This window comes from Panulirus ornatus, chromosome 58 (assembly GCF_036320965.1).
Source record: "Panulirus ornatus isolate Po-2019 chromosome 58, ASM3632096v1, whole genome shotgun sequence".
Taxonomy (NCBI): Eukaryota; Metazoa; Arthropoda; class Malacostraca; order Decapoda; family Palinuridae; genus Panulirus; species Panulirus ornatus.
The window spans coordinates 28677576-28700950 of NC_092281.1; the positions used below are offsets into that span (position 1 = coordinate 28677576).

General features: G+C 41.2%; 1 protein-coding gene across 1 annotated transcript in view; it reads right to left on the reverse strand.

Annotated features, from left to right (window-relative positions):
- Not1 (CCR4-NOT transcription complex subunit 1) overlaps nucleotides 1-23375 on the reverse strand; it is a 560605-nt gene that overhangs the window by 332820 nt on the left and 204410 nt on the right. The window contains exon 13 of the mRNA XM_071695617.1: nucleotides 10090-10180. Coding sequence (XP_071551718.1) covers nucleotides 10090-10180 — 91 coding nt within the window. The remainder of the gene's footprint in view (nucleotides 1-10089; nucleotides 10181-23375) is intronic.

Genomic DNA, 23375 nt, shown 5'->3' on the forward strand with positions numbered 1-23375 from the left:
GTCACAATATCACCATTTAATCTATTTCTTATCCTAGATAACTGTTACATAAAAGTTTTATGCTGCTAATTAGGCATTCTACACCAATCTTGTCCACATGAATTCTCCCCTTTCTTCCCTTACTCAACTATGGGGAAGGGCAAGAAGAAGGGTGTCTATCTATAGGTACAAAGAGATTTTGTTGCAAGACAAGGGATATGCTCATCACATATGCTGAATGTTCAAAAATACAGGTTTTTTGTTTGCAAAAAAAGGCCATGCAAAGCAAATCTATTTTCACACTGTAGAAGAGGAAACCTTCTGGGACCTCTCACTAGTACTAGGATTTGCAACACACTTGTCAAATAGACACAAAGCCCGTTTATATCTAGGTGCTCCCACATTTATTTTGCAATACACTCATACTATCTTTTCATCTATGACATGAAATACAGTACTCATAACAGTACTTAAATTTAGGCTGTCTGTTGAAGGCAAACTGTGTTTTCATGTTTGTGTAAATTTACCATGGCTGTTACGATAGCATGGTAATATACTTGCTAAATGAAAACGAAACAATAAAAATTGCAAAAGCTATGTCTAGTTGAAACTGTGCTGTCAGCTGTATTGTACAGGGAAGGAGTTTTACATCCATGGAGGTCCATTTCTTACATTCTCTTCCATCATAAAACTTCCAAATCTATGAATACTGTCTGCATTAACCATGCCCTCCATCATCTTATTCCATTCATTCACCACACATATATTACAAAAGTACTTATTTACAATCTTTTTAACAAGTTTCTTGCTTAATTTCATGTCATGTCATATGGTTGCTGAATCCCTATAACTCTCAAAGAACTGTTCACTATCCATGTCATCATCCTGTTTTAAAAACTTAAAAGGTTGTGAGAAGGTCACCACTCACTCTTCTCTCTTCTGAGGTGGGTAAATTTACAGCCTTTAGTCTTTAACCATAACTCAACTCTCTTAACTCTGGTACCATTTTCATTACCTTGATTTGAACCTACTCTATTAGTTCTATATGCTTCATGAGGTGTGTTAACCAAATGTGAGAAGCATATTTTGGTTTTGACCTTATGTAAGATATGAAGCTTGCTAAATATTTACATATCCATATAACTGAATAACTTCTCTAACAATTGTCAGAAGACAGTTTGATATCTTGGCTGGTCTCCTCGTACGAGGCTCTGACAACAGGTTAGGGATGATGTTGATGCCCAAATCCTTCTTAAACAAAATCCTAAAACTTATTTCTTGTCAGATAAAAATCATATTGAGGTCTTCTTTCCCATCCTCATCAATCAATATATGCTCATACTGATATTCAATCAACAACGGATCAGGTCAATTTTGGAGTCTGTTTAGCATAAGCTGGTGCTGTCCTCCTCCCTTTCCACTTCCAGTATGACCCTTGTGTGAAGCAGAGAGCTCACTGGATGAAACATTTGGCCACTCTGATGATGCATGTAAGAGCAGGAGGATAAACCTGGGTGTGAGTAAGACTTTAATTTTTGGGACAGATGGGAAGTACAGGTGTAATACCAGTTTCAACCCCTTATCAACCTAGTTTGTTTTCCTTTCCCACCATGGGATTTCAAGTCTTTCAAGCAGTATGAAAAAAAAAAATAGAATTAACCTAACAATTGTTGGCTTGTCTACCCAAGGCATCTTTTTGCTATGAAAACTTATTTGTGTTTTGGGGAAAATTTTTTTGCCAAAAGTGTTCTGAATCTCATGGTATATTCTGCAAGACTATAAAAGATACACTGCCCTTTGCTAGTGGCCATTCAAGAGTGAGGCACTAATTACACAGTAGCAGCACTGGAGTCCATCTGTTCAGCCTGGTAGTAAAAGGGATGAGGGTGAAGGCTCTAAATGTCAATGGGAAGACTGGTGACAGTAAAAGGAGGTAGCTTATAGAGAATTTTAAAAGTCATAGTTTGGAGCAAATGGGAACTTCGGTGAAGGGCGCAAGTGGGGAGGTGATAACAAGTAGTGGTGATGTGAGAAGGAGATGGAGTGAGTATTTTGAAGGTTTGTTGAATGTGTTTGATGATAGAGTGGCAGATATAGGGTGTTTTGGTCGAGGTGGTGTGCAAAGTGAGAGGGTTAGGGAAAATGATTTGGTAAACAGAGAAGAGGGAGTAAAAGCTTTGCGGAAGATGAAAGCCGGCAAGGCAGCAGGTTTGGATGGTATTGCAGTGGAATTTATTAAAAAAGGGGGTGACTGTATTGTTGACTGGTTAGTAAGGTTATTTAATGTATTTATGACTCATGGTGAGGTGCCTGAGGATTGGCGGAATGCGTGCATAGTGCCATTGTACAAAGGCAAAGGGGATAAGAGTGAGTGCTTAAATTACAGAGGTATAAGTTTGTTGAGTATTCCTGGTAAATTATATGGGAGGGTATTGATTGAGAGGGTGAAGGCATGTACAGAGCATCAGATTGGGGAAGAGCAGTGTGGTTTCAGAAGTGGTAGAGGATGTGTGGATCAGGTGTTTGCTTTGAAGAATGTATGTGAGAAATACTTAGAAAAGCAAATGGATTTGTATGTAGCATTTATGGATCTGGAGAAGGCATATGATAGAGTTGATAGAGATGCTCTGTGGAAGGTATTAAGAATATATGGTGTGGGAGGAAAGTTGTTAGAAGCAGTGAAAAGTTTTTATCGAGGATGTAAGGCATGTGTACGTGTAGGAAGAGAGGAAAGTGATTGGTTCTCAGTGAATGTAGGTTTGCGGCAGGGGTGTGTGATGTCTCCATGGTTGTTTAATTTGTTTATGGATGGGGTTCTTAGGGAGGTAAATGCAAGAGTCCTGGAAAGAGGGGCAAGTATGAAGTCTGTTGGGGATGAGAGAGCTTGGGAAGTGAGTCAGTTGTTGTTCGCTGATGATACAGCGCTGGTGGCTGATTCATGTGAGAAACTGCAGAAGCTGGTGACTGAGTTTGGAAAAGTGTGTGGAAGAAGAAAGTTAAGAGTAAATGTGAATAAGAGCAAGGTTATTAGGTACAGTAGGGTTGAGGGTCAAGTCAATTGGGAGGTGAGTTTGAATGGAGAAAAACTGGAGGAAGTGAAGTGTTTTAGATATCTGGGAGTGGATCTGGCAGCGGATGGAACCATGGAAGCGGAAGTGGATCATAGGGTGGGGGAGGGGGCGAAAATCCTGGGGGCCTTGAAGAATGTGTGGAAGTCGAGAACATTATCTCGGAAAGCAAAAATGGGTATGTTTGAAGGAATAGTGGTTCCAACAATGTTGTATGGTTGCGAGGCGTGGGCTATGGATAGAGTTGTGTGCAGGAGGATGGATGTGCTGGAAATGAGATGTTTGAGGACAATGTGTGGTGTGAGGTGGTTTGATCGAGTGAGTAATGTAAGGGTAAGAGAGATGTGTGGAAATAAAAAGAGCGTGGTTGAGAGAGCAGAAGAGGGTGTTTTGAAGTGGTTTGGGCACATGGAGAGGATGAGTGAGGAAAGATTGACCAAGAGGATATATGTGTCGGAGGTGGAGGGAACAAGGAGAAGAGGGAGACCAAATTGGAGGTGGAAAGATGGAGTGAAAAAGATTTTGTGTGATCGGGGCCTGAACATGCAGGAGGGTGAAAGGAGGGCAAGGAATAGAGTGAATTGGAGCGATGTGGTATACCGGGGTTGACGTGCTGTCAGTGGATTGAAGCAGGGCATGTGAAGCGTCTGGGGTAAACCATGGAAAGCTGTGTAGGTATGTATATCTGCGTGTGTGGACGTATGTATATACATGTGTATAGGGGGGGTTGGGCCATTTCTTTCGTCTGTTTCCTTGCGCTACCTCGCAAACGCGGGAGACAGCGACAAAGTATAATAAAAATAAATAAATAGTTTGGATGTGCTGGGGACTAAGGAAACCCATACTATTAGGCATGGTGTATGGAGTCAAAATGGAAATGATGAATGAAAAATGAGGGAGAGCATGGAAGGAGGAGCGGTTTAGACAGGAATGAATGAAAATTATCAAAGATGAAGGAAAGAAGGGTAAGCAATTGTGCTGTCACAAAGAATATGGAAAGGTGTTCTAAAGCATGGGAGGAAAGGCCCAAGAATAAAGTGGGTGAAAGGATAGACTGGAAATGTTAAGTATGCATGGATATGCATACATGCTCCTGAGAACATGACAACTGTATGAGGTAAGGATGAAATGAAGGGTTTCTGGAGAAATTGAAATGACTGCATAAATGAGTTTGAGAAGAGAAAGGTGGTTCTAATGGGTGATATCATTCGAAGGTGGGATGTGATGAAATTAGTGAGATATGTAGTTGGTAATGTGGAGTGCCTGGAGTAAATGAGGATGTAAAGTATCTTGTGCTGAGGGAGGGCATTCCGTGCAAATACCTTTTCTCAGCACAAGAAAACTCACTGATATACTTGGATGATAAATTATGGAAGAGAAGAAACAAAAAAAGGTTAGACTAATTATATGGCAGTATAGGAAAGGCTGAGAAAGGTTGTGCTGGTACTACAGATGTGAGAGGATTCTATGGCAACTCTTTGACCATTTTGCAGCTCTTGCAAAGGTGAGGATCAGAGAAAGTCAGAGAAAAGAGGTATGGTGTGAGGAAGAATTGAAAAGTAAAGGTGTTGGAAAGGAAGGAGACAAATGTAAATAGAAGGGTTATGAAAGGAGGGTGAAACACAGTTTAGATGAAAGGACAGTAAATGTTGGGATGCAGTCATGTGTGAAACAAGTGTTAAAAATGTTGGGAGAAAGACTGCTATAGTTGTAGAATTAGTAGTTGGGTACAAGGTTGTGAGATATAAGAATAAATGTGGAAATGCATGGGGAATGGATGAGATTAAAAATCATGTTGGAGAGAAAGGTGAAAAAAAAAAGAGCTTCTGCAAATACTGCACTAGAATTAGCCCCTGCTAGTGGCTTGGTAAGGGTGAGGCTCGGAAGGCTATGAAGTGGCACTGGAGTTCTCTAGTTATGGAGAGACTATTGCCATGGCCATCCCCATGGGGGAGTTCCAGTTGGAGCTGGCATCCCAGATAGATGCAAAAAGAGAAAAAGGGATGTGGTATATTGCTTGACGGAAATGTACCAGCAGAAGTTCAACAAGGGAGGAAGGTACTTTATAAAATGTATAAATGGAGTGTTAAGAGGTTGATAGAGGAAAGCAAAAATGAGTAGAAGAAGATTTTGGGAGAAAGTTAAGGAAAAAATTGAAGGAAAATAAGAATTTGTACCAGGAGGAAAAAAAGGGAAAAGATGTGGATGTAAGAGTGAAAATGTGAATGTGAGAAGTAAAGAAAGGGAGCGGCTAAAACAAAAGTACAAAGTGAAAGGAAGATGGAAAGAGTATTTTGAAGAACTGATGAATGTGAGGGAAGGTGAGACACTAGTTGTTACAAGCATGGCCAAGGAGGATGGAAGGTAAAAGGATCCAAGCGCAGTGATCTATAGCAAGAAAGGAGGTAAAAAGGGCAAAAATGAGGTTGAAGGTAAGAATGGCATCTTGAGTGTATGGTACAACAGCTGAAATCCTGGAGCATGAAGGAGATTGGGTGACAATGAATGCATTTACTATGTAATTTTGAAAAGAAGCAGAAAATTGTACCAAAGGACTGGATGAAAGCTATAACAGCTCCTTTATTCAAAGGAAAAGGTGCTAAGGATGTATGTAACAATTATGGGAATAATTCTGTTAAGTATACCAGGAAAAGTGTTTGCAAGAGAGCTAACTAACAGATGGAAGTGACTGAAAACAGAATAAGTGACAAGCAATGGGGTTTTAGGAAAGGTAAGGGATATGTGGATCAGAGTTTTGTGGTGAGAATGACTGTGGAAATGTATCTAATAAAGGGACGAAGCTGTATGCAGCTTTTATGGATCTGGAGAAAGCGTATGACAGAGTTGAGTGGAATGTTTTATGGGATGTGTGCAAGATATATGGGGTAGGGGACAACTGTTGGATGGTGTGAAAGCATTCTCTGGAGGAGAAAATGCATGTGTATGAGAGGAAGGAGCCTGTGCAATGTCATCTTGGCATTTTAACAAAAATATGAATGGAGTGATAAGAGATGAAAGCAAAACTAGGGAAAAAGCATGTAGATGGAGTTTGATGGGGAGGTATGGAAGATAGTGACAAGCCTGTTTACAGATGATATAGTATTGATTGCCAAGAGTGAGAAATGCAAAAGGCTGTAGGTATGTTTCATGATATATTAGCATAAGTGGTTGGAGGGAGATGCGAATAAAATCAAAATAATTGTGTTTCATAGGAAACTGGGTAAAGGTACAGATTTTGCAAAGCCCTACATAGTGAGAACAGAAAGTGCACTAAATTGTGTTAAAGAGATATGGGGAGAATGACTGGAAGAGGCGCCACAATTCAAGTATTTGGGAGCTATCTGGGTAAGTTTGATGATATGAAAGGAGAGATAAGGGAAAAAGTAGGACTAGGTAGAAAAGTCACTGGGTCCTTTAACAGAATAACAATGAAGGGTAGAGGTGTAAGTATGGAAATGAAGAAAGGATTAAGGGACAATGTAGTCCTCCCATCCCTGACCTATACAGCCCGAACATCGACAAAGAATGAGTCACAGAGGTAAAAAATCCAGGCAAAGAAATGAGTTATTTGGAGGGGGCATGTGATATGACTAGATGGAATGTATAAAGAAATTAGGAAGTATATGGGATTTGTTATGAAAGGAATGCAAAAGGAATGAATTAATAAGTGGTAGAGTGAGTGAAATGCAATATATTACTTTGAGGTGGTCTGGGCAAGTGGAAAGACTAGTTTACACGGAGAGTGTATGATAGTACTAGAGGGAGAGAAATAGGGGAAGAAAGTGTGGAATGATGCATGCAAGGAAGGCATGGAAGGCCAGGGATAAGTGGAAACTAGTTTTATCATGGCCACACAGTTCATGGGAGTTCCTGAAGGGAACAGGTGTCAGAGTTATATAGATTGATTGACATACAGAATAAATGAGAACATTATACAGCAACAATAAATAACAAACAGTTGAGTGACATAAATTTTCACCATGATAAATCACGACAGAAAATTACTGAGATTATAAGCATAAAACGAAATGAGTCCTTAAGAAACAATGCCTATGGTGTGTTCAAATGAGCTAGTAGAACATCTGAAATAAAAGATTTGTGGCCAGACAGAAAAAATCAAGTATTTCCTGTTTGTGTCAGATTGGTCTCCAAACAATGAAATGTCAAATACAAAAATATTTAAGCAATCTGAAAAACTAGGTCTGTATTATCAAATGAAAAACACCATAAAGAACAATAAAACAACCAAGAATGAAGTAATGTACTCCTCAACTTACCAGGGAGAAATAAAAGACTTTGAGGGGGAAATGAATGTTAAGGTAAGTTTTTAATTTCTTCCTGGATAAGTTGAAGCTCAATATTTTTTTTGGATGTCTTATCATTCTTATATAATGCTTTATATGATCTTTCAAATTATGTTTTGTGGGAAGCAGGCTCTGGTATCAGCACATTACACATGACAGGTAAGGATTGCAGGAGAGCAAATAGGACTTTATGCATAAGATTTTGCAATGATTTTTTTCGTTTTTCTGGGAGTTAAGGAGACTTTTAAGAGTAATATATGGTGCATAAATAAAGGCCACTGGTCACTAACTACATATTTACATTGAAAGTCACTGAACTAAAATGTACATGATTTCTTGGTCCCTATTGCAAGAAATATCATAACACTGTACACCATTATGGGCATGTCTACAATACTTGACTGGTCTATGCTCAGCCTCTATCTATCTACCCATCTGATGCCTGTTGCCTCCAGGAATTCTATCAAAGGGGTGGCCACAGTAAAGTATCTTAAACCGATGAACTCCAGTACTGCTTTACAATCAATAGGCCACTTGCATAAGGGAACACTAGTGCAGTGTTTCCAGAAGCCCTTATCTCTACGACCTATTTCTACCTATTCTGTCTACTTAATGTTCCTGCTTAAGTGCCAATCTATTATCTCTATCTAATGCTCCAGCTTAATGATCCTACTTAATACTTCTATCTATTGCTCCTACTATTTTGCCACTAAGCAGGGACAGCCCATAGTGTTCACTAAAGGAAAATACAGAGTTACAAAAAAGAGTCGTGCTACTTAAGTACTGTTAAATGTTATGCATGACAAGGAGAGATTGTATGTTTATGGACAGAATGTTAACACTCCATGTGTAAGTGTATAAGAGAGAAAAAGTCATCTGGGTCAGTGGAGGGCAGCTTGACAACCACTGAAGTACGGGCTAACAATGCAGGCAACACTAAGCCTCCCAACATTAAGGTAAGTAGTACTGGTAATTTGCCTCCCTGGTTGTTGCCTACCTACCAACTATTACCTACTCAGCTCTGCCTCCATAATATCATTAAAGGTCATTTTACTTTTTTTAAAAGAAATACTGATAGACATACTCAGCTGGAAGTGACCTCTTGAGTGCATAGAAAAATGCAATTCAATTATTTTTTCCATACGCATTTGCCATTTCCTGAGTCAGCAAGATAGCGTTCAGAGGGAATATCCTCTCTTGGCCCCCTTCTCTGTTCCTTCTTTAGGAAAATTTAAAACGGGAGGGGAGGATTTCCAGCCCCCACTCCCTCCCCTTTAAACTGCCTTATACAACATGCAGGGAATACATAGGAAGTGTTCTTTCTCCCCTATATCCAGGGATAATTATCAATCACAATTCAAAGGTATATTCATCATTTGGACTTTTTCTTTTTCAAAATTCAAACCAACTAACAATTTTTGGGCAAGTCTCAATACTTGTGAGGTCTGAACTTTATAAATACATATCTTTTGTTCATATTTTATTGCCATTTCCCTCATTAGCAAGGTAGCACAAGGAATAGATGAAAAAAGCCCACATCCACTCACATCTCTTCTCTAGCCATCATGTTTAAAGAACTGAAACCACAGCTCCCTATCCACAACTAGGCCTAACAAACCTTTCCAGATGTTTTACATGCCCTTGTTAAGTCCACTGACAGCAAGTCACATCAACCACAGTATACCACATCATTCCAATTCACTCTATCCCAAGCATGCTTTTTATCCTCCTGTATGTTTAAACCTCTATTGTTTATATTCTTTTTCACTCCATCCTTCCACCTCTAATTTGGTCTCCCTGTTCTCTATATTCCCTCCACTTCTGACATATACATCCTCCTTGTCAATCTTTCTTCACTCATTCTCACCATATGTATAAATCATTTCAACACACCCACTTCTGCTCTCTTAACCACACTATTTTCATTACCACACATCTCTCTTACCCTTTCATGACTACTTGATCAAACCACCTCACATCACACACAGTCCTCAAACATTTCAGTTCCATCACATCCACCCTCCACCACACAGCCATATCTATAGTCCATGTCTTGAATCCATATAATATTCCTTCAAACATACCCATTTTTGCCCTTCCAGATAACATTCTCACTTTCCACGCATTCTTCAGTGCTCTCAGAACCTACGCCCCCTCCCAAACATATGATTCTCTTGCGCTTCCATGACCATTGCCATGTCCACTCCCATATATTTTCCACACATTCCTCGGGGCTCCCACAACCTTTGCCCCCTCCCCAACCTATGATTCTCTTTCGCTTCTATGATCCTGCCATGTCCACTCCCATATAATTTCCACACATTCTTCAGTGCTCCCGGAACCTTCGCCCCCTCCCCAACCAATGATTCTCTTTTGCTTCCATGAATCCATTCGCTGCCGTGTTCACTCCCAAATATCTAAAACCACAAATTTTTCTTCATTCAAACTCACACCCCATCTAACCTGTCCCTTAACTCTGCTGAAACCTTGCTTTTATTCATATTCTCTCTCAACTCTCCTTTCACACTCTTTAAAAATTCAGTCACCAACTTTTGCAGTTACTCATGTATTCAGTCATCTGTTGATCCGTAAAAACCCCGTATGGTGCAGCACGAGTGTGGCTGAAGAAGAATGACAATCTCTACTCAAGGTAACCAGTTTACAATCTTGAATAAACTTCTAAATAAACCAGAACACAGATACACAAAATCATTACTACACACATAACTATGACTCACCACTCCCACCTGTTGTGTTCGAGGTCGATTCATCAAGTTGCAGTTCTGGACCATCTGTAGTATGGTGTCAGACAACTCCTGAGAGACATTCCTGCAAGTCATAGAAATCTTCCTGTTAATAATGGGACTGGCAAATGACTGAAAGATACAAAACTACTTGATATATTGTCATGCTACCTATCTGTCAATAGAAAGCAATCTGTATTACAAGAGGAATCAGAACTTAAATTTTCTTATATAATTACACATCTTGGCATTCACTAAAAGTCTTCCCAATAAAATGGATACTTCAGTTCATACCCATTCATATTTCAAGAAACTAAAATGGTTGAGGAAACTAGCCATTTGAAATTACTTATGGGTACAGCAAGAAAAGAGAGTTCTACAAGTGCACGGTTGCCATTAGGCAGATATAACATAAAGCATGCGTAAAAAGAGAATTTAGATTTAAAATTAGAATCATGGGAATTCAAAGATGTCAGGTATTTTGCTTAAGATGGAGAGGACATTTTTGTGGCCTGAATGTCAGAACCTACATCTATGCGAGTCAGAAAGAAAAGAAAGCAACCTAGGCCAGGGGGAAGAACATGACAGAAAATGCAGTGTAGTTCAAACTTCTTAACATCAAAAATCCTCCAGTTACTCAAGCAGATATACCTTCCTGGTTGATGGTTGCCAGGCACTTACTACCTATGTGTAATTACCTATTTCTACCATATGAGGGAGGAGTTTTACAAACATGGGCCTCACCTCTTTAACATTCTCTGTTAGTATACACTTCTTAAATCGGTGTATGCTTTCTGCATATTCCATTCATATATCCCTCTTATTCTTTTTATTATACTTTGTCGTTGTCTCCTGCATTAGCAAGGTAGTGCAAGGAAACAGATGAAAGAATGGCCCAACCCACCCACATACACATGCACAAACACCCACACACGCACATACTGTATTGTTGACTGGTTGGTAAGGTTATTTAATGTATGTATGACTCATGGTGAGGTGCCTGAGGATTGGCGGAATGCGTGCATAGTGCCATTGTACAAAGGCAAAGGGGATAAGAGTGAGTGCTCAAATTACAGAGGTATAAGTTTGTTGAGTATTCCTGGTAAATTATATGGGAGGGTATTGATTGAGAGGGTGAAGGCATGTACAGAGCATCAGATTGGGGAAGAGCAGTGTGGTTTCAGAAGTGGTAGAGGATGTGTGGATCAGGTGTTTGCTTTGAAGAATGTATGTGAGAAATACTTAGAAAAGCAAATGGATTTGTATGTAGCATTTATGGATCTGGAGAAGGCATATGATAGAGTTGATAGAGATGCTCTGTGGAAGGTATTAAGAATATATGGTGTGGGAGGAAAGTTGTTAGAAGCAGTGAAAAGTTTTTATCGAGGATGTAAGGCATGTGTACGTGTAGGAAGAGAGGAAAGTGATTGGTTCTCAGTGAATGTAGGTTTGCGGCAGGGGTGTGTGATGTCTCCATGGTTGTTTAATGCAAGAGTCCTGGAAAGAGGGGCAAGTATGAAGTCTGTTGGGGATGAGAGAGCTTGGGAAGCGAGTCAGTTGTTGTTCGCTGATGATACAGCGCTGGTGGCTGATTCATGTGAGAAACTGCAGAAGCTGGTGACTGAGTTTGGTAAAGTGTGTGGAAGAAGAAAGTTAAGAGTAAATGTGAATAAGAGCAAGGTTATTAGGTACGGTAGGGTTGAGGGTCAAGTCAATTGGGAGGTGAGTTTGAATGGAGAAAAACTGGAGGAAGTGAAGTGTTTTAGATATCTGGGAGTGGATCTGGCAGTGGATGGAACCATGGAAGCGGAAGTGGATCATAGGGTGGGGGAGGGGGCGAAAATTCTGGGGGCCTTGAAGAATGTGTGGAAGTCGAGAACATTATCTCGGAAAGCAAAAATGGGTATGTTTGAAGGAATAGTGGTTCCAACAATGTTGTATGGTTTCGAGGCGTGGGCTATGGATAGAGTTGTGCGCAGGAGGATGGATGTGCTGGAAATGAGATGTTTGAGGACAATGTGTGGTGTGAGGTGGTTTGATCGAGTGAGTAACGTAAGGGTAAGAGAGATGTGTGGAAATAAAAAGAATGTGGTTGAGAGAGCAGAAGAGGGTGTTTTGAAGTGGTTTGGGCACATGGAGAGGATGAGTGAGGAAAGATTGACCAAGAGGATATATGTGTCGGAGGTGGAGGGAGCAAGGAGAAGAGGGAGACCAAATTGGAGGTGGAAAGATGGAGTGAAAAAGATTTTGTGTGATCGGGGCCTGAACATGCAGGAGGGTGAAAGGAGGGCAAGGAATAGAGTGAATTGGAGCGATGTGGTATACCGGGGTTGACGTGCTGTCAGTGGATTGAATCAAGGCATGTGAAGCGTCTGGGGTAAACCATGGAAAGCTGTGTAGGTATGTATATTTGCGTGTGTGGACGTATGTATATACATGTGTATGGGGGGGGGGGGGGTTGGGCCATTTCTTTTCGTCTGTTTCCTTGCGCTACCTCGCAAACGCGGGAGACAGCGACAAAGTATAAAAAAAAAAAAAAATAGTAGTAAAAGCTTTGCGGAAGATGAAAGCCGGCAAGGCAGCAGGTTTGGATGGTATTGCAGTGGAATTTATTAAAAAAGGGGGTGACTGTATTGTTGACTGGTTGGTAAGGTTATTTAATGTATGTATGACTCATGGTGAGGTGCCTGAGGATTGGCAGAATGCGTGCATAGTGCCATTGTACAAAGGCAAAGGGGAAAAGATTGAGTGCTCAAATTACAGAGGTATAAGTTTGTTGAGTATTCCTGGTAAATTATATGGGAGGGTATTGATTGAGAGGGTGAAGGCATGTACAGAGCATCAGATTGGGGAAGAGCAGTGTGGTTTCAGAAGTGGTAGAGGATGTGTGGATCAGGTGTTTGCTTTGAAGAATGTATGTGAGAAATACTTAGAAAAGCAAATGGATTTGTATGTAGCATTTATGGATCTGGAGAAGGCATATGATAGAGTTGATAGAGATGCTCTGTGGAAGGTATTAAGAATATATGGTGTGGGAGGCAAGTTGTTAGAAGCAGTGAAAAGTTTTTATCGAGGATGTAAGGCATGTGTACGTGTAGGAAGAGAGGAAAGTGATTGGTTCTCAGTGAATGTAGGTTTGCGGCAGGGGTGTGTGATGTCTCCATGGTTGTTTAATTTGTTTATGGATGGGGTTGTTAGGGAGGTAAATGCAAGAGTCTTGGAAAGAGGGGCAAGTATGAAGTCTGTTGGGGATGAGAGAGCTTGGGAAGTGAGTCAGTTGTTGTTCGCTGATGATACAGCGCTGGTGGCGGATTCATGTGAGAAACTGCAGAAGCTGGTGACGGAGTTTGGTAAAGTGTGTGGAAGAAGAAAGTTAAGAGTAAATGTGAATAAGAGCAAGGTTATTAGGTACAGTAGGGTTGAGGGTCAAGTCAATTGGGAGGTGAGTTTGAATGGTGAAAAACTGGAGGAAGTGAAGTGTTGTAGATATCTGGGAGTGGATCTGTCAGCGGATGGAACCATGGAAGCGGAAGTGGATCATAGGGTGGGGGAGGGGGCGAAAATTTTGGGAGCCTTGAAAAATGTGTGGAAGTCGAGAACATTATCCCGGAAAGCAAAAATGGGTATGTTTGAAGGAATAGTAGTTCCAACAATGTTGTATGGTTGCGAGGCGTGGGCTATGGATAGAGTTGTGCGCAGGAGGATGGATGTGCTGGAAATGAGATGTTTAAGGACAATGTGTGGTGTGAGGTGGTTTGATCGAGTAAGTAACGTAAGGGTAAGAGAGATGTGTGGAAATAAAAAGAGCGTGGTTGAGAGAGCAGAAGAGGGTGTTTTGAAATGGTTTGGGCACATGGAGAGAATGAGTGAGGAAAGATTGACCAAGAGGAATTATGTGTCGGAGGTGGAGGGAACGAGGAGAAGAGGGAGACCAAATTGGAGGTGGAAAGATGGAGTGAAAAGGATTTTGTGTGATCGGGGCCTGAACATGCAGGAGGGTGAAAGGAGGGCAAGGAATAGAGTGAATTGGAGCGATGTGGTATACAGGGGTTGACGTGCTGTCAGTGAATTGAATCAAGGCATGTGAAGCGTCCGGGGTAAACCATGGAAAGCTGTGTAGGTATGTATATTTCCGTGTGTGGACGTGTGTATGTACATGTGTATGGGGGGGGGGTTGGGCCATTTCTTTCGTCTGTTTCCTTGCGCTACCTCGCAAACGCGGGAGACAGCGACAAAGTAAAAAAAAAAAAAAAAAAAAAAATATATATATATATATATATATATATATATATATATATATATATATATATATATATATATATATATATATATTTTCTTTTCTTTCAAACTATTCGCCATTTCCCGCATTAGTGAGGTAGCGTTAAGAACAGAGGACTGGGCCTTTGAGGGAATACCCTCACCTGGCCCAGTTCTCTGTTCCTTCTTTTGGAAAATTAAAAAAAAACGAGAGGGGAGGATTTCCAGCCCCCCGCTCCCTCCCCTTTTAGTCGCCTTCTACGACACGCAGGGAATACGTGGGAAGTATTCTTTCTCCCCTATCCCCAGGGAACTATATATATATATATATATATATATATATATATATATATATATATATATATATATATTGACATGTATTATTGACTGGTTGTTCTTTCATACTATTCGCCATTTCCCGCATTAGCGAGGTAGCGTTAAGAACAGAGGACTAGGCCTTTGAGGGAATATCCTCACCTGGCCCCCTTCTCTGTTCCTTCTTTTGGAAAAAAAAAAAAAAAAAAAAAAAAAAAAAAAAAAACTGGTTGGTAAGGTTATTTAATGTATGTATGACTCATGGTGAGGTGCCTGAGGATTGGCGGAATGCGTGTATAGTGCCATTGTACAAAGGCAAAGGGGATAAGAGTGAGTGCTCAAATTACAGAGGTATAAGTTTGTTGAGTATTCCTGGTAAATTATATGGGAGGGTATTGATTGAGAGGGTGAAGGCATGTACAGAGCATCAGATTGGGGAAGAGCAGTGTGGTTTCAGAAGTGGTAGAGGATGTGCGGATCAGGTGCTTGCTTTGAAGAATGTATGTGAGAAATACTTAGAAAAGCAAATGGATTTGTATGTAGCATTTATGGATCTGGAGAAGGCATATGATAGAGTTGATAGAGATGCTCTGTGGAAGGTATTAAGAATATATGGTGTGGGAGGAAAGTTGTTAGAAGCAGTGAAAAGTTTTTATCGAGGATGTAAGGCATGTGTACGTGTAGGAAGAGAGGAAAGTGACTGGTTCTCAGTGAATGTAGGTTTGCAGCAGGGGTGTGTGATGTCTCCATGGTTGTTTAATTTGTTTATGGATGGGGTTGTTAGGGAGGTGAATGCAAGAGGTTTGGAAAGAGGGGCAAGTATGAAGTCTGTTGGGGATGAGAGAGCTTGGGAAGTGAGTCAGTTGTTGTTCGCTGGTGATACAGCGCTGGTGGCTGATTCATGTGAGAAACTGCAGAAGCTGGTGAATGAGTTTGGTAAAGTGTGTGAAAGAAGAAAGTTAAGAGTAAATGTGAATAAGAGCAAGGTTATTAGGTACAGTAGGGTTGAGGGTCAAGTCAATTGGGAGGTAAGTTTGAATGGAGAAAAACTGGAGGAAGTAAAGTGTTTTAGATATCTGGGAGTGGATCTGGCAGCGGATGGAACCAAGGATGCGGAAGTGGATCATAGGGTGGGGGAGGGGGCGAAAATTCTGGGAGCCTTGAAGAATGTGTGGAAGTCGAGAACATTATCTCAGAAAACAAAAATGGGTATGCTTGAAGGAATAGTGGTTCCAACAATGTTGTATGGTTGCAAGGTGTGGGCTATGGATAGAGTTGTGCGCAGGAAGATGGATGTGCTGGAAATGAGATGTTTGAGGACAATGTGTGGTGTGAGGTGGTTTGATCCAGTAAGTAACGTAAGGGTAAGAGAGATGTGTGGAAATAAAAAGAGCGTGGTTGAGAGAGCAGAAGAGGGTGTTTTGAAATGGTTTGGGCACATGGAGAGAATGAGTGAGGAAAGATTGACCAAGAGGATATATGTGTCGGAGGTGGAGGGAACGAGGAGAAGTGGGAGACCAAATTGGAGGTGGAAAGATGGAGTGAAAAAGATTTTGTGTGATCGGGGCCTGAACATGCAGGAGGGTGAAAGGAGGGCAAGGAATAGAGTGCATTGGAGCGATGTGGTATACCGGGGTTGACGTGCTGTCAGTGATTGAATCAAGGCATGTGAAGCGTCTGGGGTAAACCATGGAAAGCTGTGTAGGTATGTATATTTGCGTGTGTGGACGTATGTATATACATGTGTAAGGGGGGGGGTTGGGCCATTTCTTTCGTCTGTTTCCTTGCGCTACCTCGCAAACGCGGGAGACAGCGACAAAGTATAATAATAAAATAATAAATATGTATTTCGTCTGTTTCCTTGCGCTACCTCGCAAACGCGGAAGACAGCAAAAAAAAAAAAAAAATATATATATATATATATATATATATATATATATATATATACACACAAGCGAGATATACATAAGTATACTTATGTAAGTAGGAAAGATGGCCAGAGAGCGTTATTGGATTACGTGTTAATTGACAGGCGTGCGAAAGAGAGACTTTTGGATGTTAATGTGCTGAGAGGTGCAACTGGAGGGATGTCTGATCATTATCTTGTGGAGGCTAAGGTGAAGATTAGTATGGGTTCTCAGAAAAGAGGAGTGAATGTTGGGGTGAAGAAGGTGGTGAGAGTAAGTGAGCTTGGGAAGGAGACCTGTGTGGGGAAGTACCAGGAGAGACTGTGTACAGAATGGAAAAAGGTGAGAACAATGGAAGTAAGGGGAGTGGGGGAGGAATGGGATGTATTTAGGGAATCAGTGATGGATTGCGCAAAAGATGCTTGTGGCATGAGAAGAGTGGGAGGTGGGCTGTTTAGAAAGGGTAGTGAGTGGTGGGATGAAGAAGTAAGAGTATTAGTGAAAGAGAAGAGAGAGGCATTTGGACGATTTTTGCAGGGAAAAAATGCAATTGAGTGGGAGAAGTATAAAAGAAAGAGACAGGAGGTCAAGAGAAAGGTGCAAGAGGTGAAAAAAAGGGCAAATGAGAGTTGGGGTGAGAGACTATCAGTAAATTTTAGGGAGAATAAAAAGATGTTCTGGAAGGAGGTAAATAGGGTGCGTAAGACAAGGGAGCAAATGGGAACTTCAGTGAAGGGCGTAAATGGGGAGGTGATAACAAGTAGTGGTGATGTGAGAAGGAGATGGAATGAGTATTTTGAAGGTTTGTTGAATGTGTCTGATGACAGAGTGGCAGATATAGGGTGTTTTGGTCGAGGTGGTGTGCAAAGTGAGAGGGTTATGGAAAATGATTTGGTAAACAGAGAAGAGGTAGTAAAAGCTTTGCGGAAGATGAAAGCCGGCAAGGCAGCAGGTTTGGATGGTATTGCAGTGGAATTTATTAAAAAAGGGGGTGACTGTATTGTTACTGGTTGGTAAGGTTATTTAATGTATGTATGACTCATGGTGAGGTGCCTGAGGATTGGCGGAATGCGTGCATAGTGCCATTGTACAAAGGCAAAGGGGATAAGAGTGAGTGCTCAAATTACAGAGGTATAAGTTTGTTGAGTATTCCTGGTAAATTATATGGGAGGGTATTGATTGAGAGGGTGAAGGCATGTACAGAGCATCAGATTGGGGAAGAGCAGTGCGGTTTCAGAAGTGGTAGAGGATGTGTGGATCAGGTGTTTGCTTTGAAGAATGTATGTGAGAAATACTTAGAAAAGCAAATGGATTTGTATGTAGCATTTATGGATCTGGAGAAGGCATATGATAGAGTTGATAGAGATGCTCTGTGGAAGGTATTAAGAATATATGGTGTGGGAGGAAAGTTGTTAGAAGCAGTGAAAAGTTTTTATCAAGGATGTAAGGCATGTGTACGTGTAGGAAGAGAGGAAAGTGATTGGTTCTCAGTGAATGTAGGTTTGCGGCAGGGGTGTGTGATGTCTCCATGGTTGTTTAATTTGTTTATGGATGGGGTTGTTAGGGAGGTAAATGCAAGAGTCCTGGAAAGAGGGGCAAGTATGAAGTCTGTTGGGGATGAGAGAGCTTGGGAAGTGAGTCAGTTGTTGTTCGCTGATGATACAGCGCTGGTGGCTGATTCATGTGAGAAACTGCAGAAGCTGGTGACTGAGTTTGGTAAAGTGTGTGGAAGAAGAAAGTTAAGAGTAAATGTGAATAAGAGCAAGGTTATTAGGTACAGTAGGGTTGAGGGTCAAGTCAATTGGGAGGTGAGTTTGAATGGAGAAAAACTGGAGGAAGTGAAGTGTTTTAGATATCTGGGAGTGGATCTGGCAGCGGATGGAACCATGGAAGCAGAAGTGGATCATAGGGTGGGGGAGGGGGTGAAAATTTTGGGAGCCTTGAAAAATGTGTGGAAGTCGAGAACATTATCCTCGGAAAGCAAAAATGGGTATGTTTGAAGGAATAGTAGTTCCAACAATGTTGTATGGTTGCGAGGCGTGGGCTATGGATAGAGTTGTGCGCAGGAGGATGGATGTGCTGGAAATGAGATGTTTAAGGACAATGTGTGGTGTGAGGTGGTTTGATCGAGTAAGTAACGTAAGGGTAAGAGAGATGTGTGGAAATAAAAAGAGCGTGGTTGAGAGAGCAGAAGAGGGTGTTTTGAAATGGTTTGGGCACATGGAGAGAATGAGTGAGGAAAGATTGACCAAGAGGATATATGTGTCGGAGGTGGAGGGAACGAGGAGAAGAGGGAGACCAAATTGGAGGTGGAAAGATGGAGGGGAAAAAGGGTTTTGTGTGATGGGGCCTGAACATGCAGGAGGGTGAAAAGGGGGGGAAGGAATTTTGAGTGAATTTTGGGGCGATGTGGGATAAAAGGGGTTGACGTGCTGTCAGTGGAAATTTAATCAAGGCATTTGGAAGGGTCGGGGGGGAACCATGGGAAAAATGTGTTTGGTTGGGATTATTTCCCGGGGTGGACGTTTTTTTATGTAATGTGTTTTGGGGGGGGGGGGGCCCCTTTCTTTCCTCTGTTTCCCTTTCGTTCCCCCGCAAAAAGCGGGAGACAGGACCCAAAAAAAAAAAAAAAAAAAAAAAAATTTTTAAAATATTATATAAATTTTTAAAATTTTATATTATATATATTATATATTTTTTTTTTCTTTTTTTCCCAAAAATAAGCCATTTCCCCTTTTGGAGGTAGCTTTAAAAACAGAGGACTGGGCCCTTTTAGGGGGAAAACCCTACCCGGGGGCCCCTTCTCTGTTCCCTTTTTTTGGGGAAAAAAAAAAAAAAAAAAGGAGGGGGAGGGGTTTCCAGCCCCCCCCTCCCCCCCTTTTAGTCGGGCCCTTTTAAAGACACCCGGGAAAAACTGGGAAGATTCTTTTTCCCCCAATTTCCCCCGGGAAATATATATATTTTAAAATATATATTATATATATTAAAATATTAAATATTTATATATATTATTTTATTATTATTTTTCTTTCATAAAATATTTCGGCCAAAAAAATTTTTCCCCCAAAAAATTAAGCAAATAGCGGGGTTAAGAAAGAGGTTAGGTTTTTTTGGGGAATTTTCCTTCAAATTGGGGTTTTTTTTGGGGTTCCCTTTTTTTTTGGAAAAAAAAAAAAAAAAAAAAAAAAAAAAAAAAAAAAAAACTGGTTGGTAAGGGTTTTTTAATGTATGTATGGGCTCATGGTGAAGGTTTCATGAGGATTGGGGAATTTCGTTTTTATAGTGCCCTTTTTACAAAGGGAAAGGGGGTAAAGAGTGAGTGCTCAAATTACAGAGGTATAAGTTTGTTGAGTATTCCTGGTAAATTATATGGGAGGGTATTGATTGAGAGGGTGAAGGCATGTACAGAGCATCAGATTGGGGAAGAGCAGTGTGGTTTCAGAAGTGGTAGAGGATGTGCGGATCAGGTGCTTGCTTTGAAGAATGTATGTGAGAAATACTTAGAAAAGCAAATGGATTTGTATGTAGCATTTATGGATCTGGAGAAGGCATATGATAGAGTTGATAGAGATGCTCTGTGGAAGGTATTAAGAATATATGGTGTGGGAGGAAAGTTGTTAGAAGCAGTGAAAAGTTTTTATCGAGGATGTAAGGCATGTGTACGTGTAGGAAGAGAGGAAAGTGACTGGTTCTCAGTGAATGTAGGTTTGCAGCAGGGGTGTGTGATGTCTCCATGGTTGTTTAATTTGTTTATGGATGGGGTTGTTAGGGAGGTGAATGCAAGAGGTTTGGAAAGAGGGGCAAGTATGAAGTCTGTTGGGGATGAGAGAGCTTGGGAAGTGAGTCAGTTGTTGTTCGCTGGTGATACAGCGCTGGTGGCTGATTCATGTGAGAAACTGCAGAAGCTGGTGAATGAGTTTGGTAAAGTGTGTGAAAGAAGAAAGTTAAGAGTAAATGTGAATAAGAGCAAGGTTATTAGGTACAGTAGGGTTGAGGGTCAAGTCAATTGGGAGGTAAGTTTGAATGGAGAAAAACTGGAGGAAGTAAAGTGTTTTAGATATCTGGGAGTGGATCTGGCAGCGGATGGAACCAAGGATGCGGAAGTGGATCATAGGGTGGGGGAGGGGGCGAAAATTCTGGGAGCCTTGAAGAATGTGTGGAAGTCGAGAACATTATCTCAGAAAACAAAAATGGGTATGCTTGAAGGAATAGTGGTTCCAACAATGTTGTATGGTTGCAAGGTGTGGGCTATGGATAGAGTTGTGCGCAGGAAGATGGATGTGCTGGAAATGAGATGTTTGAGGACAATGTGTGGTGTGAGGTGGTTTGATCCAGTAAGTAACGTAAGGGTAAGAGAGATGTGTGGAAATAAAAAGAGCGTGGTTGAGAGAGCAGAAGAGGGTGTTTTGAAATGGTTTGGGCACATGGAGAGAATGAGTGAGGAAAGATTGACCAAGAGGATATATGTGTCGGAGGTGGAGGGAACGAGGAGAAGTGGGAGACCAAATTGGAGGTGGAAAGATGGAGTGAAAAAGATTTTGTATGATCGGGGCCTGAACATGCAGGAGGGTGAAAGGAGGGCAAGGAATAGAGTGCATTGGAGCGATGTGGTATACCGGGGTTGACGTGCTGTCAGTGGATTGAATCAAGGCATGTGAAGCGTCTGGGGTAAACCATGGAAAGCTGTGTAGGTATGTATATTTGCGTGTGTGGACGTATGTATATACATGTGTAAGGGGGGGGGTTGGGCCATTTCTTTCGTCTGTTTCCTTGCGCTACCTCGCAAACGCGGGAGACAGCGACAAAGTATAATAATAAAATAATAAATATGTATTTCGTCTGTTTCCTTGCGCTACCTCGCAAACGCGGAAGACAGCAAAAAAAAAAAAAAATATATATATATATATATATATATATATATATATATATATACACAAGCGAGATATACATAAGTATACTTATGTAAGTAGGAAAGATGGCCAGAGAGCGTTATTGGATTACGTGTTAATTGACAGGCGTGCGAAAGAGAGACTTTTGGATGTTAATGTGCTGAGAGGTGCAACTGGAGGGATGTCTGATCATTATCTTGTGGAGGCTAAGGTGAAGATTAGTATGGGTTCTCAGAAAAGAGGAGTGAATGTTGGGGTGAAGAAGGTGGTGAGAGTAAGTGAGCTTGGGAAGGAGACCTGTGTGGGGAAGTACCAGGAGAGACTGTGTACAGAATGGAAAAAGGTGAGAACAATGGAAGTAAGGGGAGTGGGGGAGGAATGGGATGTATTTAGGGAATCAGTGATGGATTGCGCAAAAGATGCTTGTGGCATGAGAAGAGTGGGAGGTGGGCTGTTTAGAAAGGGTAGTGAGTGGTGGGATGAAGAAGTAAGAGTATTAGTGAAAGAGAAGAGAGAGGCATTTGGACGATTTTTGCAGGGAAAAAATGCAATTGAGTGGGAGAAGTATAAAAGAAAGAGACAGGAGGTCAAGAGAAAGGTGCAAGAGGTGAAAAAAAGGGCAAATGAGAGTTGGGGTGAGAGACTATCAGTAAATTTTAGGGAGAATAAAAAGATGTTCTGGAAGGAGGTAAATAGGGTGCGTAAGACAAGGGAGCAAATGGGAACTTCAGTGAAGGGCGTAAATGGGGAGGTGATAACAAGTAGTGGTGATGTGAGAAGGAGATGGAATGAGTATTTTGAAGGTTGTTGAATGTGTCTGATGACAGAGTGGCAGATATAGGGTGTTTTGGTCGAGGTGGTGTGCAAAGTGAGAGGGTTATGGAAAATGATTTGGTAAACAGAGAGAGGTAGTAAAAGCTTTGCGGAAGATGAAAGCCGGCAAGGCAGCAGGTTTGGATGGTATTGCAGTGGAATTTATTAAAAAAGGGGGTGACTGTATTGTTACTGGTTGGTAAGGTTATTTAATGTATGTATGACTCATGGTGAGGTGCCTGAGGATTGGCGGAATGCGTGCATAGTGCCATTGTACAAAGGCAAAGGGGATAAGAGTGAGTGCTCAAATTACAGAGGTATAAGTTTGTTGAGTATTCCTGGTAAATTATATGGGAGGGTATTGATTGAGAGGGTGAAGGCATGTACAGAGCATCAGATTGGGGAAGAGCAGTGCGGTTTCAGAAGTGGTAGAGGATGTGTGGATCAGGTGTTTGCTTTGAAGAATGTATGTGAGAAATACTTAGAAAAGCAAATGGATTTGTATGTAGCATTTATGGATCTGGAGAAGGCATATGATAGAGTTGATAGAGATGCTCTGTGGAAGGTATTAAGAATATATGGTGTGGGAGGAAAGTTGTTAGAAGCAGTGAAAAGTTTTTATCAAGGATGTAAGGCATGTGTACGTGTAGGAAGAGAGGAAAGTGATTGGTTCTCAGTGAATGTAGGTTTGCGGCAGGGGTGTGTGATGTCTCCATGGTTGTTTAATTTGTTTATGGATGGGGTTGTTAGGGAGGTAAATGCAAGAGTCCTGGAAAGAGGGGCAAGTATGAAGTCTGTTGGGGATGAGAGAGCTTGGGAAGTGAGTCAGTTGTTGTTCGCTGATGATACAGCGCTGGTGGCTGATTCATGTGAGAAACTGCAGAAGCTGGTGACTGAGTTTGGTAAAGTGTGTGGAAGAAGAAAGTTAAGAGTAAATGTGAATAAGAGCAAGGTTATTAGGTACAGTAGGGTTGAGGGTCAAGTCAATTGGGAGGTGAGTTTGAATGGAGAAAAACTGGAGGAAGTGAAGTGTTTTAGATATCTGGGAGTGGATCTGTCAGCGGATGGAACCATGGAAGCAGAAGTGGATCATAGGGTG